General features: G+C 40.9%; 1 protein-coding gene across 1 annotated transcript in view; it reads right to left on the bottom strand.

Annotated features, from left to right (window-relative positions):
* Positions 1–2,077: 2,077 nt before the first annotated feature.
* syndig1l (synapse differentiation inducing 1-like) overlaps positions 2,078–17,878 on the bottom strand; it is a 34,597-nt gene continuing 18,796 nt past the window's right edge. Inside the window, exons 3-4 of the mRNA XM_047574415.1 lie at positions 13,084–13,221; positions 2,078–4,813 (exon numbers count right to left, since the gene is read on the bottom strand). Of these exons, the coding sequence (XP_047430371.1) occupies positions 4,655–4,813; positions 13,084–13,221 (297 nt within the window). The 3' untranslated portion in view covers positions 2,078–4,654. The remainder of the gene's footprint in view (positions 4,814–13,083; positions 13,222–17,878) is intronic.

Raw genomic sequence — 17,878 nt, 5'->3', positions numbered from 1 at the left:
AATACATAATTATACTTTAAAATTACAAAGAAAAAAAATATGAATACTTTTCTGAGAGTTTTGATGTCATGAATAGTCTTGCAGAAGAGCGGAGCGATCATTTGGATTATTGTTTCAAACAGGACCCCTTTCTGAGGCACCAGAACAGTTGCAAACATATTACACCGCCTGGCCCAAAAATAGTCGCCACCTGGATTTAACTAAGCAGATAGCTATGAACCTTTTATTGGATAATTACTGCATCTGCAATTATCTTTCAGCTGGCAACAAGTTATTTAACCCCAACTGGTGCAATGAGTAGCTTCTCATTTCTTAAACAACCATCGAAAGACACATCCCATGGCTGTGGAAAAGATGTTAGTCTGTTAGAGAAGGGTCAAATTACTGGCAGAGCAGAGAAAACATCTAAGGAGATTGAAGCAGAAACTGCTGCAATTGGGTTTAGAACTGTCCAACGCATTATTAAAAACTGGAAGGATGGAGAACCATCGTCTTTGAGGCGAAATGTGGTAAAAAAAAAACACGATCGATCGTGATCAGTGATCACTTAAACGCTTGGTGAAATCAAAGCGAAGAAAAACAACAGCAGAGCTCAGGGCTATGTTTGATAGTGAAAGTAATAGCATCTCCACATGTACAATACCAAGGGGACTCAAGGGATTGGGACTGATCAGCTGTGCAGCCTTAAGAAAACCACTAATCAGTGAGACTAACTTACAACTTACTAGGGAGCATAAATATTGGACTCTGGAGAAATGGAAGAAGAAGAGAAAATGTGGTCTGATGAGTCCAGATATGCACTGATCCAGAGTGATGGGGCATCAGGGTAAGAAGAGAGGCAGATGAAGTGATGCCCCCATCATGCCTAGTGGCTACTGTACCAGCCTGTGGGGGCAGTGGTATGATCTGTGGTTGCTGTAGTTTCTCAGGTCTGGCTTCAGCAACATTATGCCCAAAGAATGAGGTCAGATGATATCTGAATATACTGAATGACCAGGTTATTACATCAACAGATTTTTTTCTTCCCTGATGGCATGGGCATATTCCAAGATGACAATACCAGAATTCATGGGGTTCAAATTGTGACAGAGTGGTTCAGGGAGCATGGGACATTATTTTCACACATGGATTGGCAACCACAGAGTCCAGTCATCCAGGTCATGGTCCATCCAAAAAACGACCTGAAACAAGGGCACCAGAATTGAGAGAGTTCCTACTGGGCTTCTGTAGGGTAGTTAGCGAAATCTAATCACAGATAAGTAGGTGCTCGATAACAGACCCTAGTCGTCTGAGTGTGAGGGTGGCAACTACTACAGATGTTCTAATTAAAAAGTCCAACTTCCCACAAGTCTTTTAGAATTGAGGGCGCTACTCAAGTGAGTGATGAAACGTCTTCAAGAAGCCCAACAAGTCTAGCTGCCCTTGTTTCAGCTTGTTGCTTTAGTTCAATACTGAACTATTTGAATTACTGAACATAATCTCTGGGTTACTACCGTATGTACACCTTGAATCATCCATTTCCAGGTTGCAAAAACAATCCAAAAAATATCTGTAATGTTTGCAGCCAAATCAGACTTTATTTTTCTTTAGCATATTTGATAAAGCTGTGGGCTTATGGGAAAAGAAAGTTGGGACCCACTGTTGGCGATAATACGCCACAACCAAGAATCACAACACACCAAAACATAACCGCGGCTCTGACACACAGTGCAGGAAATGTCAGTCTGCCCTGTTCTGTTAGTGTTTCCATGTGTGAAATGTTGAGCTGTGTGTCTCTGGATTTACGTGCAGTAACCACGATGGTGACAGCCGTGGTGAAAGCTGTGCAGTGATTTCATGTAGCGACAATGGCAATGGGGCAGCAACCGATTTCAGAGCTGCTGCTTCCATTTCTCTAGTGGCAAAACCACTTCCACTCGCGTCAGTCCAGGTTTGCTTTGGCTTTAAGAAAACTGTAGCATCTCATCTACTCAGCCAATTATCTTTCTTATTTTTTCTTTCCGTTCTTCTTTCCAAGACATGAATCTAAATATACTGAGAAATCTTTACGTTGTATAAATCACAGAGATTCCTTTGCTTTGCTTTTAAGAAAGGTCATCCTCCCTTTCTGATTTATTAGTCATTACAGTTGAACATATCTTTATTTGCATTATGTACAAGTTGCCTTCACACAAGATAGGGACGACAAAAAAATCCCCAAACATAAAAAAAAAAAAAAACAACCCAAAAAGAAGTCATCTTCTTTAACTCGGCCAAAGAGCACGACACAGAGAGCTCACTATCACCCTGGCGTTGGGGAATGTGTTCGGCAAACGTCTGTTTCATGGATGCGCGGCTCATCGCGGTGGGGGGAAAAAAACAGCATTAAAACGCACATACTGTTGTAACACATTGAGCACAATACCAGGTTGCCAAATAAGCCAGAGAAAAACACATCATTTGAATGGCACGCCACGTGACACAAAGCATGTTCATCATTATCGGCAATAAAATCGTCTCCAGGGGATGACAGTGGACGTACGGAGTCGTTCACTGTACTTAGTGACGTGCGCAGACGCTCGACTTAGCAGGTCGTCAATTAGGGAGAGTGGTCAGAAGGGGTCGGAGGGTACGATGCCGAACATGTTCAGACTCCATGAGGTGAATCGATCTCTGTGGTCATCATGATCTCTTTCTGACTGGCTTTAATGTTCACTCATACAGGCAGCGAGAGAAAGAAATTTGAAAAGAACAAAAAGAAATCGAGGGGACAAAAATATATTCAGTCTTCATTAGCACAACAGAACCGGCTTACAGTTATAGCTTAAATTCCTCACAGAGCCAAGGATGTGTAAATGGACTGTTTACTTGCGGGTTTTGACAGCAGCCAGCGACACCGAAAAGCGGCTTATTAGTGAAATTAATGTGGTTGTGCTATTTTAGGGCTATGCTCCAGAGAATACACATTCCTTCAGAAAAAGCCATTACAGGGAGCTAATTGTGCACCATAACTGTCAGGTATGACTGATGCAAACCTGTGCAGTGAAGCTAAGTGCACAGTGTCACCTCCCAAGGCTTCATCGCTTGAACTAGTACCTGTCTGGCGTTGAAACTGAAATATGACAACAACAACAACAGAAAATCTATGATTTAAGAGCCCTTCTTTCAAAAAAAAAAATCTGTGACTTTGTCTGTGGAGTGTCTGTAAGAATTCTGGAAAGCCTTATGGCACAGATTAAAATGTCTTGTTTTTTATTGCAATGAAATGTCCTCTGTTTTATTAGGGGGAGTCAGGACTGGATAAAGTATTGTTCAAACTATGAGCCCCTTCACACCCTGATCAATTTTCATTTAAGCTGTTTTATGATCTGACAAAAACAAGCTCTAAATCCAATCAATCATGCACAGCAGTATACTGCTTGTATAGCCAGAGCCATGCAAAGAATAATTGATCAGAGCTAAATTCAAAGCAGTCCGACTGCGACGCTTTGATTATATGTGCAGCCCCGGAGGATATGAGAGGCTTAGCTCTTAACAACATTATCTACCTGATTTATAACTTCCTCACTGGTCCTGAATGGCAGATGCATTTAATCTTTTTTTTTTTTTTTTTTTGGAGAAACTTTGCTCTGAAAGTCGGACCATCTCAAAACCCTTACATCTGTGCTTCAAATCAGAGGCAATAAGTGAACATTCCTCAGAGCCAGATTAACGAAGATGCCTTCAGGCAGCAGGGAAAACACACACACACAAAAAAAATAGACAAACATGAAAAAACAGCGCACATGTATGTAGGCAAACCAGGAGGAGATTCCACGTGTTCTTGGAGAACTGCAGGTTGGACGCGCCAATGAGAGTCTTGTATTTCATGCCAGTGCATATATTTTAATGAGAAAGACACAACATCTGTTTTTTTTTTTTCAACCATTTTTTTAGTCTATTTTAAAGCCCTCCTTTGTCGGGATTTAAGACAGATGTGGATGCAGTGTTTTGTTTTTTTGTTTTTTTTTTTATCCTCAACTGTGAAGCAGTCAGCCAAATGGAGTCTTGCAATTCTGAGTTGATGAGGGCAGATCAGAATCTATTTAAGACAGTCCTCGGTGGCGAACTGAGATGACAGGTGGTAAGATTCCTCAGAGACGCTCCAGTTTTAACAGCAGCTCAGATGACGACAGTGTTGGTTGTTGAAGTGTGTGACTTGCTTTGCGATTTTCAGGCTTCCTCGGCCCCTTCTTGTAAGTAATCGCTTGTGTTCTTTAAGCTTCTTTTTTTTTCTTTCTCTCTTCAAAGTTTCTGGTCTTGAAAGGTAGAATCAGTTCAAAAGAGAAGATATGGGTTTATGTCTACGGGATGCAAACAGGGCTCCAACGTGGAATACTCCCATTACTCAAACCCTCCGTCTCAACAAAAAGAAAGTTTGTCCGTCTCCATATCCGCCTCTTCTCACCCTCCAGCTTGACCTCTCTCCAGTCTCTGTGGTTAATCTTGGATGACAGAGAGCCTGTGGGGAGAAGAGACTGGAAAGAAAAGAAGGTGGAGGGAGAAGACTGTACATCCTCGAAAAACTTTCCATAAAGTCTGCAGGAGCGGTGACGTTTTCCCCGAAGGGGGTGCAGAGGGGGTTGCTTTTCTCCTGGGCTCCCCGGAGGTGTGCGCGGAGGGAAGGGGCCGACTGCTATATGTGTCCTGGTTTAGAGAGGTAGGCAATGAGAGCTACCACCACCCCTACATACACACCGGTGCCTATAGTGATGGAGAGGGCCGCTAGGAACAAAGCCCTCCGGGAGGCAATGTTGGCCAGTGGGAAGTCACCTTTGTTCACTGCCTTGGTGGTCTGTAAAAGGGAAAGCACAGGAGAAGTCAGGAGACACATGCAGGTTGGAGGAACTTAAAGAGAAAGAGAGTCAACCAATTAAAAAAATATATAATAAAAAGAAATGGCAGTTTAGTATGTCTGCGGCAGCGAAAATAAAACTGAACTGGAGCGTGCAGCCATTGACCGAGCAGCTCATCATGCATGGCAGGACTACAAAATGGCAATTAGTGTGAAAATGTCAAGAACTGAAGGTTAGCGTCGTCTCAGCTGTTTGCATTGAATGAATATGAACGTGTGAGAACAGCAGATTTATCATAATTTGTCAACAAGATGAAGCATCTTTTAAATGGCTAAAACCCATAGCAATTATTTGTGCGACCACTTTGTTGCATTGGGGTTTTTTTACTCTTCTTTTTTAACAGCCCCCACTGCCGTGACCCAGCTAGGATGTATTTAAGGTTATAGAGCATTTTTAAATTCCAGTAGAGACACATATAGGCCCCCTCTGTGGTGCAGAAATAACAGTAAACCAACCTCGGTAAAAAAAGCAGCTGTATTCTTTAAACAGAACCCAATGAAACACTTCTTCTCCTGAATTAAACAGGAGTCCTGAGATGGTAAATTTATTTTGCACACAACGCATTCTGAAGCTGCAAGTGAAAAGAAAGTAAAGAAAGTGTCTTTAATCATCTGAACTAAAAAAGAAAAACTCATCATCAGAGCAGATTTCACGGCCCTTTACCCAGATTCCTCTGTCCCCTGATCACTGTTTTTTAGTCTCATCTCATCTTCTGTAACTCCTTGTCCTCACTAGGGTCGTGGGGGGGCTGGAGCCTATCCCAGCTGTTCACTCAATACCAATCACTAATAATTGCAAAGTCACTCATGAATAAATGAAATAAAAAAATGTTGATATTCTTGCAGATGCAGTATTATATGACATAATGGTAGAGTAACATATTTAAATGGTTTTATGACTGCAGCTAAATTAGTATTCGTCTTTTAAGTGAACATTCACCTGGAGTGATTGTTGTGGCCTACCTTCCCTCCTCTCCCACCTCTGTTTTGCTCTTTACCGACTCCCGAGATGCTTATCAGCTAATTGCTAACAACCTATCTGATGTTTGGCACTCGGCGAGCTGTGTACACTTGTTTTTCTTTTCTTTTCTTTTTCGTCTTAAGTGCTCTTTGCTGAAGAGAGCCATCTGTGTCGCCGATGAAAACACAAGAGGCTCAGGTTGTGATCTGAAAAATGGAATAAATAATAATGAACATGCGCCGTAGTCACTTAATCAATCGCTAATTTCAAACTATTGATTACGGCAGCTCCATATAATTTGTTACTTAGTTTAAAATCTACCGGCTTAAGAGTACACGCAGTGTTTGGAAACAGACATTTTAAAAGCTTGATCAATGCTCAACAGGCTGTTTCTAGTTTTTAGTCATATTAATACATGGTGAGTATGACAAAAAGGGAAAGAGGAAGTTTAACCACTATGCTATGCTATGTTATACTATGCTTAAAACACAACAATGACTGGAGGTTGAACGGCGGTTCATCCCGGCCGTTGTTGATGATGTGTTTACAAAGCCACGGTGCTCCGTGTCCTCTAGCTATCTCACTATTTGAATGGACTTCTTCGCCAGGAGGGAAATGGAGGGAAGACAGATTTGTTATTTTTCATTCTCATCACGAAGCGGAGGTCGCCGCTGAAGCAGAAATTACACGGCATAAAATGTGACATTGGCAGTGTATGGACTTGGTACAGGCTTTTCAATCTTCTGTCGCCATTGTCTTCCCCTGGACTACATTTTGTTTTGTTTTATTGTACAATGCCCTCACACATTTATCGGTTCGCTGTTTCTCGTTGATGGGATTCACCAGTGTCAACGGTTCGGCGTGTTGCTAAATCACAACTGTAATTGTCTGTGCCTACAATTCAACGCATCTCTCAGATTATTGCGCTGGATGTTTGTTTGAGCAGTTTTGAAATGTAGTATGTAAAATGACCTTCATTATTTTCCATTTTAATAACGATGGAACTGACATGTGATGCGTGTGTGAGCTGACCTTGGGGTCACGTCACTCAGCCTTGATGAGGCTATGGCTCACATTCACATCCAGGGTTAAGAGGGATTGTGCCTGCTAGTTAGATACAGCGGCTGCAGTGATCGAACGGTGGCGATGAATGGAAAACTAAACTCCAAAGTCTCCATACTGTACTTGTTTTGACCTCCAGCTTTGCTCACAAGTGCTGAGGCTGCGGATAAAAGTGGCTCCGATGAGGTTTATTTGCAGAATGTCAAGCCCTCCTCATCATAGCAGAAATCTGCGAGGCCTTTGGAAATGAGCCACTGATTCTTTTCATTGAGTGGAGCCAGCTGGTTCAGGTACTTGGCCCTGGGGCTCCATCTTAGGTGAGCTCTGCATGACCAACTGAAGAGTCTGGCACAAAACAGAACCCAAAACTATCTGTGTATTTTTCTTCACATGTCACAAAGAAAGTAAAAAAAACTATTATAATCAACAACACAGGATATCTGTTCTCTACATGAAAGTAGAGCTAATAATAAAAATGTATTACAGTAAATGTAAATGTAATGTAACATACACCGATCAGGCATAACATTATGACCACCTTCTCGATATTGTGTAGTTCCTACTTGTGCCTCCAAAACAGTTGTGACTCATCAGAGAGTGGACATGGGTCTTCTGAGGGTGTCCTGTGGTGTCTAACAATACCATGCTGTTAGTGGGGGTCTTTGTGTCCTATGGGTTGAGGGGAGGGGCCTCTGCGGGTTTAATTTGGAATAAGTACATGAGTTTATAAATAAATGAATATGGAGTGAAATGCAAAAAGATAACCCTATGGTTATAATGGCAGCCCTTCTCATTTGCATAATTAAGAGGAAATGCATAAATACATGTAAAAAGATACTGTAGAAATATATTAGTTTGGGGATTGCAAATACAAGTAGAAGAAAAAGAAATGCGCTGATTTATTTGAGTGATACATAAACAAAAACTGGGCTACCAGAGGGAAAAGCAAATGCGTTAAGAATGCAGAGTTGAATCAGAATTATGTATTTAGTAAACATTACATACTCTTATTAACATCTACATTGATTGGATTATATGATTTTGGTGCATTCGCTGGCATGTTCATTAATTAATTAATTGTTCTTTTTTATATTGGCAGCTCCAGTTCTCTATAATTTCCTTGCACAGTTTATGAATGGCCCCTGAAAAAGATGTCACACCATTAAGGCCTAATCGTCAAAGACTTCTCACACATTTCTCCAGCTTTCCCTTCTGTGCACACTCCTACACCAAGTCTGATTAATTAATTTAATTATGTTAAGCCCCTGTTTTATTAGTCTCTCCTGATCGTCTCATAGCCAATTTGCACTACAGTCACTCAAGCAGCGACAGCAGACACTGGACGCCACCTTTCCCCGTACGACTCAGCGTCGCGCACGTGTTTGTCTGCAGATCCTCCGCATTTTCAAGTCGCTCCTTTGAGGCAGATGCAAATTTTTACAAAACGTGTGACGTGTTAAGCCTGGTTGTGTCTAGTAGTATTTGGATAATAAGACAGCGATGATTTATTACCACAAAACAATGCCAAGCAAAGGAAATGCAGAAAGGACATACTAGCTAATTAGAATCTGCACTTCCTGCAACTGCTTAGGAAGCATTGCAGCATAATTACCGTGTACTCATTTCCAGAGGCTTGTTCTGGTTAGAGGAAATAAAAACTTCTTTGTTATGGCTGCCTTTGGGGTATGGGGCCTACTTTGAGGCAATTGCTTTAACAAGATCACATTTGATAAAAAAAAGAAAAGAAAGAAGAAAAAAAAACTACGGAGATACAAATAGTGTCACACATGCTCTACAAACTGTTTATATAAATAATTGACTTTCAGAGAACACCACAAGTTTTCTAATGTGTTACAAGCACAGTGATTTCTGTGGTGGAATCATTTGTACAATGAAGTAGCTGAAAATGCATCTTTAACCACAACATTTTTGTTAAGAAAATAATACAAAAATAAAATCTAAAAAACTGAATACATCACTTTAATAATAGTAATACATTTTAGTACTGACAAACTGAGTGTAAAGTATTTCTCTGCTGCGCCAACGTTTCATTAGTGCCAGGAAGCTTTTGACGGCAATGCTTAATAGTCGAAGACAAAGACAGCCAGATTAGAGCAAGGAAGACTCTTTGTGAAAAAAAAAGCTCTGAAAGGTCAAGGAGGAAATCGAGACAAAGGAGAAGCATTCAGGGCAGGGTCTCTAGCTTCCATGTCAATACAGTAATTATTGAAACAAAAGCACCGTTTTGAAGACTTTATGGGTAATTCACGCTTGAATTCCCTTTCAACATAAGACAAAGCACCTCCTCCCTTTGAGGACATAATGCCAAACCCTTGCAAGGTCTTTAGGGACAGAGAGTCCAAACAAGTGGACAGCTTTCTCTAGCAGGGCTGAAGGTCATGTGCTTATTATTGAATTTCTCCAGTTACAGTATTTGTTAAGTACTGTGTAGGATTTGTCAATTAAAACTGAATCGAGGAATGCCGTGGCCGTCCCTAAAGACCAGAAGCCCAAAAACTGCAATAACGTGGACAAACTTTGTATAATGTAGCGGTACATATCAATGTGAGGATTTTTCCTTGAATACCCTTGAGAACAAAATGGTTAGAAGCATTTAAGGCTTTATCTCCCCAACCTTGACAAAATGATTGAAATGTGGTGTCATAGAAAAAGCGATAACATCTCAGACTTTGCTGCGTGGAGGCTCATAGTGAGATGCACTCTAGGACGCCAGCTTTTCCTCCAAATAAACGACACATAAACCCCAAATATTTCCTTTCTTCCTCTTTCCATCTCTCTGTGTCTACCTCTCAAGCTCCTTATACATAAACTGTTTCTAAATAATTAACTCAATCATTTTTATTCATTACGATGGCTTGCATGCCATAAGATAACTTCAGGGGAGTATTATTTGCATAATTGTGAAAGGAATTGCTGCTTCTCCGCTGCTCTGTACTTTCCCAGCACAGATGTCTCAAAGCAGAGAGAGGAATTTATCAGCATCTCAAAACAAAACACTCACCCCATTAGTGGCAATAATTAAAACCCAATTCCACATCCCAATCGAATGCTCAAAGCTAATTTTCCTCAGATATTCATGCTATTCTACTCATTATCAGTTGTGTATGTGGGGGTGGTTAACGCTGCATCTTGAAACTGGGCATCACTATTTACCATAAACACATTCAGATCTTAAGCTGAATGTGTTGCTTTGGCTAAGAGAAAACATGCAGATTAAAGGAGCATATTGGTGAAGCTGATGTGCTATCTTTTCGTTTGTGCTGCCCTTGTCAAATTTCACAATGCATCTGTTCACAGTGCCATGTGAAGGCAGAGTTGGAGATAGACTGATAAATATAGATAAACAGACACGTATTAACAAGGAAAATTACTGAACTTTTAATAATGCGTATTTAATTTATATATTTCCTCAATAATTACCGTTTGTTTTTTGTTGTTGTTGTTTTTGCTTTTATTACCGGAGATCACAGTATATAATGGAGCTTCAGGGCGGCGCCCCTAATGATAAATCAGTGTAATTGCAAACAGAGCACAAAACTGAGATCAGATCTGGAAAGCTGACTAGAGATGCATTGGTTTAAGTCATATCTGAACACTTGTGATTAGATTGCCCTGGATTGGATGTTTAACAGGACCGTTAAAAGCAGTTAACTGGCAAAACATGAGTAGAAATGCAAATTGTACAAAATAGGTTTGTCAGTGACCTTAGCACTTAGCACAGTTGAGTATCAAATATCTGCCTTTGAAAGAAGAACTTTTTTTTAATTTTAAATCAATTCAAAATATTGCGAAGAGTAATTGAACAAGAAGAAGCAGCTACAGTGAGCTGTTAGATGAAGAGCTGCAGAAGACAGGCTATACACCGGCAACTCCTTCCACTCTGCCCTGCTGTTTATAGACTTAAAAATATAATAAAAATAAAATCAGATCACAGTTGTTTTAGTTTCATTGCCTGACTCCAAAGTAATAGTAGTTTGTTTTGTTGCCCTAAAAATCCTAATGATAATGATAATGATAATTGTAGATCCTAACTTGTTGTTACCTTGTAGGCGCCGCAGATCCCAACACTCTCTAAGTCCAGACAGGGCAGAGGCACAAATAACCAAATTTCTAGCCACATTAAATATCCTCATACTAACTCCTATAGAATTATATCATTGAGTTAGGCTGGGCGAGGCCTTCCCGAATGACTGAATGAAACGAGGACCAGTGAAGTGGGTTATTGAGCTATAAAATTAAGCGATCCAAGGCTCCCCCCATATCTTTTCCTGACAGCTCTTCTGGTCGCCACCTTCTAAAGGATAGAGATTGGCAGAAAAACCATCCACCCCTAAACACAGCCATCACTTCCCCATAATTACCCAGGAAGAATCAAATTAGCTCCTGACAAGATAATTCACTGACTGGCTTGGACTGCTCGCGCCCACAGATAAGACGGCTAAATGCTTGAGCTTTTGATAAGAATTTATAGTCAAGGCAGAGCAATTTATTGAAAAGCTCTTTCTGTGTGTAGCTTGCGGGTCTGTGTACAATGTGTGTGTGTTTACATGTGCTTTTACACATACTGAGCGTGTGCATTGTAATTGTGCTTTTCTTTTGACGGTGACGGACGGATACAGAATTGATTAGCGGAAAGACAAGCGGTGATCCCTGCGCTCTTTATTTGACACACCATCAACCGAGTTGTTTCCTACAGGAAGGGAAAGGGATGTCCAGTTGGAATCCAATTGGAATCCATTATATACCTATTATGTGTCATTTCCAGGCGCTACTGCCTGGAACGTATTGGCAAAAGCTTCCAAATTAACTGCCTTGTCAAACTGGGACAGATTGAGCTCTGAAACCACACAGGTTTGCTCTTTGTTGAAATAACTACAGTTTCTGACGCTCGACATGTGTTAGAAATTGATTGCTTTGTGTTATAGTATACATTGGTGAGCATTGTTTGAGAGAGCAAAGTCAAGCAGAGAGCAGTAAACATCTGTTGATCTCTATAGCTGTCAATGTTTTTTAGGCCAAGGACGCCCAAAGTGATGGAGAGATTCAGTAGGGACCTACCTACTATATGTGTAATATATTAAGCTCTGCCTAGTGCTCTTATACATATACATACTAATATACATTATTATTATTATCATCCAATACTGCATCCACTATTAAGCAATTCAAATATTACATATTCAAATTTCAAACATGTGCAACAGTAGGGTGACTACGAAAATACTAAAATATGTTGGATTCATGTTAATGTGCATTTAAACAAATTTAAATTTAAAAAAATATATATATATGAAAAATGTCTAATCACCCAAACCCTTCTTGTGACACTCCCTGCAGTACCCCCGTGGACCCCTAGGGGTCACAGACCCCCTGTTGAACACCTACGCTCTATAGGATGCGATGCTCTAACCGTAAAACCACTCTTTCAGTTGAATTCTTTGACAGAGCATTCGAAAACATTCGTGCGTCAGAACTAGAAAGATCTGCAAATGCACAGCTCTTTTTAAGTTGTGAGACACAAAACAGTCTATTATCACGCCATTAAATCTAGACAGCTTCAGTGGGTTGCTGTGCATTTACTCCCACAAATGTTACTTTCTAAACTACAACTCAAAGTTTTTAATGTTTCTGGTGGCTCAGCCTCGTTTTTTCGGGTTCATTTTCCCGTCCTCTTGAAAATACCAGTAGTTCAAAGGTGCTCTCTCGTCTTAGAGTTTTGAATACCTCCTTTCTTGGAGTTTACAGATAGAACCTTGAAAGTGATTTATGTACTCTTGCTAAATGAGGCTCTCAGCCTGTTTACAGGGCATCAAGCAGCTATTACAGATTGGCCTTGAGTTGTTGGAGGGTAGCTCAGTAAAAAAAATGGCCTTGCAGTAAGAGAGTCAGCTGTCAGTCCATTTTTATGTGCGATGGAACTTAATCTTTTGGTAATGAGTCACAGATAAATCAACATGCATGTGCATTTTGTGCGCTTGCATGTTTAAAAAAGCATGAAATTGTGTGTGCCTCTGTGCGTGTGTGTGTGTGTAGATGGTTGGTGGGGCTAACGTTGGACCTTGACAAACACATGCTGCATCATTCATGTGTGACAGACTGTGGGTGTTCGTGCATGTGTGTGTGTGTGTGTGTGTGTGTGTGTGTGTGTGTGTGTGTGTGGCCTCACCCCCTGCGAGAAGTAAAAGGCTGCGATCCCCAAAGGCCAGAAGCAGCAAAGCATGGAGAATATGGCCAGGCCAAGGTGGTCTCGCGGAGGGACCACTATGAAGTTGTCTTCGCTCTCGCTGTCGCTGGAGCAGTCCGTCTGCACAGAGAACAGCAGATGAGGTCAACACACACCCACATGCTATGAATCATGCAAGGACAAATTTCACAGCGCATGAGTTGTGATGCGGCGGCAAACAAAAAGGATAATGAGTGGAGCCAATTCGGTCAAACAATGACATTGTCCTCGCCGTAAATTTAAGGCCACAACCAGATGCCAGCTAGCTTACCTTAAAGACTGGAAAAAGGGAAACATCTATCCTAGCTCTGTTCTACCTCCACCTCATTTACCTTTAAAACGCTTTGTTCTGTCCACATCAAACAGACAGCATAGATCTTAAAAGCTCTGGAGGTACTGGAATGCAAATGTTGGTACTTTCAGACAGAATCAGGCAAGCTAACCAGCTATTGGTTGAGACCTCAGCTGAGAGAGAATGTGAATCTGTATAGCTTTCTACTGTAAAACTGTTTAATGCAGCAGAGATCTAAAGATTCATTCATTCATCTTGTCATTACATGTCAGCACACACAATCAACAGATAAGAACTGGTATTTCTGTAACTCTATAAACACTGATCCACAAACATGGAGTATAATCAGATTTTTGTAACACCAAATGCAAGATCATTCACAAATCTTGGTGCTTTTAGATAGAGCCAAGCTATCCATTTGCATTTTTTTTTTTGTGGCGGTGCTAAGCTAACCAGTTATTGACTGATCCTAGAATAGAGTCAATCTTCTCATCTAATTCATGGCAAGGCAGCAAACAGGTATATTTTCTGAGCTATCGAACAAACTTCATCTTGCATATTTTTGACATTTGTATTCCTCTTTACTGCACTGCAGCAAACCCCATCAGCGTATGAGTAACAGATGAAAGAGAAACTTTTCCTTGGCACGGAATAAAACCCTGTGTTCAGGTAGAGGCGATTTTCAAGCTGAACGGGCAGGGAAAGAATCCGCACATGTCAAAAAAGAAATAAGCATTTGCGTAATGGCAAACAGAACACGTCAGCACCTGCAGGATCATTTGCTTCCACGTAGCGTCCCAGCTCACATTCATGGACTTTTTGCGACGGCTCATTAGTTTCTCATTAGTTTTGTGATATGCAGATTCTTACATTTTCATCTAAACAACAGATGGCATAAAAAAAAGGCTACGGTCGAAAGTGCACTCAATTTCACTTGTGAAATAGTTATGAATCAAACACACCTCCTCCCTAAAGCTTTACGAAATGATTTCACGCTTCACGCAACATTCCTCACATGGAACTGCAACGCTTTGAGCAAAAGACAATAGATACCCGCACATCTGTGTTCTGTTTACTTACTGAGAGCAGAAAATATCGAAACACAACACAAGTTCAGAGTCGGCACACTCTAACCACTTCGTCTTCTAGTAGGCTATACGTGTGCACAATCGCTGCTGATCTTCCCCCACAACAAACACCAAGACCAAGAACAAAGATTTATTTTCCACGGTAATAAAAATAAAACGCAGATTGAGGCCACGGTTTCCACTCGAGCCATTAAGCTGCATCCTTCCAGCGTGATCCAGTTTAAAGGATAAATCAGCGAGAGGGTGGAACATGGAGGGTAAATGGAGAAAAAAAAAATTAGGGGCTAACAATATATTGTGTCAGAGAAATCGAGTCCAATATTATGCTGAATTTTTTCAATCAGAGAGATCGGGGAAGTCGAGTGTAAGCTGCTGGCGGAAAATACAATATAGAGATGAATCAAATCCTCACAATTTAAGACGGTTTTCCGAAGATCCTTTCCTTCATTTCCTCCAACCAAACGCTTTCACGGATTTTAATCATTTGTGGTTTAATACATTTTGACTTTTATTGCAAATTGTTATTTTGTCGGGCATGATACAAAGACTCTGTAGGAGCTGTTATTTTCTGAGGCTGGTGTCGGTGCTCTATCTCACTCACGACTCCCTCTACTCCTTTGTTTCAAACTTCTGTAGGCTGACCTTGTGCTGCAAAATCCCACAGAAACATTTCTGCTTCTAACCCAAAGCAGGAATGCAGCGCCGACAGTGGGTACAGCAACCTTCAGGCAAGAAATGCTCAGACTGATACATTTTCATTGATCGAGTTATTTTGCCAAATCCACAGTTTAGGAAAGCCGCTACAGAAATAATACACATTAGGGTGTACTAAACACAAAGGAAAATACAAAGCAATTTGTGGGCATGAGTAACATCAGCAAACACAGGCACTTACAGACTATTCTGTTTTTATTCTAAAACCACATTTATTTTTGTGTTTTATTTCAATAATCAAGTGTTTGCCTTGTATTAAAAATTGCCGTAAATGGGTGAGAGCGTTGCAGAGAGGGGTGAAACTGTATTCCATTCATTTTCTAACACACACCTCTTATATCTGCATAGCCCGACTGATGATGGAGAAGTGTGGGGGCTCTGCCTATACGTCGCCAGTGAAATACTGATTGACGGATTGAAATTTTCCAAAAAAAATAGACCCATTGAAGACAAAATCAGCACAGAATGTGATTAGAAAAACCTTTCTAATTTGTCCGTGGATTCAGACAATGGCGCTCCGCGTTGTCAAGCTGTGCTTACAAACCAGCGGAGAGCTGTGGAAAAACAGGCCCCTGCCGCCGAGATCAATACATCTTAGTTCTCTTCATATTGAAACGTAGCGGGGAAAAAAAGGTCAGAACACATGAGCATAACGCAGCTTTCAATTGTGCATAATGTCCTGCTGCCTTTATGGCCTTAAGCAAGCTCCGTGGTGCAATCTCCGCAGAACCAGCCCTGCTTTGTGCTGTGCCTTAGAGCTCACTGACAATATCTGCACAGCCTTCTGGCTGTTTGGAGAATGGAAAACACATAGCACCCAGGGATCCCACCGGCTTAGGCTTCCAGGGAGAGAGAAGTACAAGAAGCGGGGGAAGCCAGTCACATTCTGAATGCACAAGAAGGTCACAAATCATAAAGCTTTCAAAATAAAATGATGCTCCTGCAAAAAAATATCTCACGCACCAGTTATCAGAATTGTCTTTATATTAATGATGTCCATGACTGCATATCAGAGTAAAGGCTAAATGTGTTACAGGTTGCAAACTACGCGGCTGGTAAACATCTCTTCCTCTCCTGGTACTGAACATGTGTGTGTTTCAGCCGTTCACCTCCGCTATGCAACAAAGTCCTAATGACTATGCAGGGACTGGTATCAATGTTTAGACATCTACTGCAGGGTGGAAATCCTGTCAACACGAGACAACAGACTGACAGGTAATGAACAGCTAATAGATGGTTTTACCACTCAGCCATGACAGCGAAATCAAAATAAGAGGACACCCTGTGTAACTTGCACAACAGGGAATGTGCCCCCTTCATGATTTACTATATTGTTATGTAAATTACAGGTAAGTTTTGCATAATAACACATGATAACACTGCCTACACTATCCCATCTTTCGTTTTATATCACTCTTCATTCTGGACACCTGTCATTATTCTTCTACCTTTTATATAATTTAAAAAAAAGAATTCCAATTGTCCTTGAGAATATATATCAAAATAAAAAATTAAAAAAATCACAGCTTTCATTAGGCTACATTCTTTAAAGCTCTGAATACAATTTCACATTATGCTTCTCAAACCGACTTCTCAAATTGCCCTCATGGAGATAATTGGAATGTGAAATTTCTCACTGCCATACGACGAGTCCATCAAAAACGCAAAAAATCAAGGGTTATGTGCAGGAGAAAAAGACAGCTTTTAGATCTGAACGACGCAGACGCTCGCCAGAATGTATAAGTGGGAAAAAACGGAAACTACACAAGATAGAGCCAAATTAAAGCACCCAAAGAAAGAAAGAAATTGTGCCTTTTCAACCGTTTTATGAATACTGAAAAGACAGCCAGTGGTTTAGATTACACAAACGAATTACTTTACTGTGCAGCTACACAAAGGTAAATGATACAAAGTGGGCTGCATGCAGAAAGAAACTACTTCGCAACCGAAGGGGATTCAATTACTTGGCTGAATGCATAAGCAAAGTTAATGAGCAAAGGTCATTAAAGATTCAATGCAACACAAAACGACATTTTCAGCACATTTACAGCCCTCATGTAGAATATGATTTCATGTGAAATGACAGAAAGCACGCATGAGGCTCTGCGCTTTCCTATTTAATTGCATACACATCGTGTGTCACAAGGCACCTCTATCTAGGACAACGTTAATTCCTCTGCAACCCAAAACAACTTCTGCATCCTAATGTCACATAAGAGAAACGTACACTTCGCCTGTATCCACACTCCAGATGGTTGCGTTAAGTTATGCCGGGTCAGGAGCCCATTGGCCCTGCCGTGACTTGGGTGTTGTCTTAAGGGTTTGTAATTTATCAAGGAGCGTGATAGAGTGCTAAGGCGCCAGCTGGTAAAAAGAAAGAGAAGCGGTACAATGAGAGTAATAAGACCTTGTGATTTACACAGTGCCTGGGTTCAGCAACCCTGTGGGGTCTGCCTCACCCACACACCTCAGAGGGACTCTCTGTCACACAGAGTGTGATCACAATAATAAGAGCTTTGTCATGGTGCCGTCCTCTCAAACATGTATTGCAGTCTGGGGAGATGTGCTACCTGCAGTGAATTAATGAACAAAATATTTGTTATTTTTCTTCCCTTTCGCCCCGTGGCCTCTTGTTGACAGGTGC

This window comes from Mugil cephalus, chromosome 21 (genome assembly GCF_022458985.1).
Source record: "Mugil cephalus isolate CIBA_MC_2020 chromosome 21, CIBA_Mcephalus_1.1, whole genome shotgun sequence".
NCBI classification, from domain to species: Eukaryota; Metazoa; Chordata; class Actinopteri; order Mugiliformes; family Mugilidae; genus Mugil; species Mugil cephalus.
The sequence above is the reverse complement of the archived record's forward strand: the minus strand, read 5'-3'. Positions and strand labels throughout refer to the sequence as shown.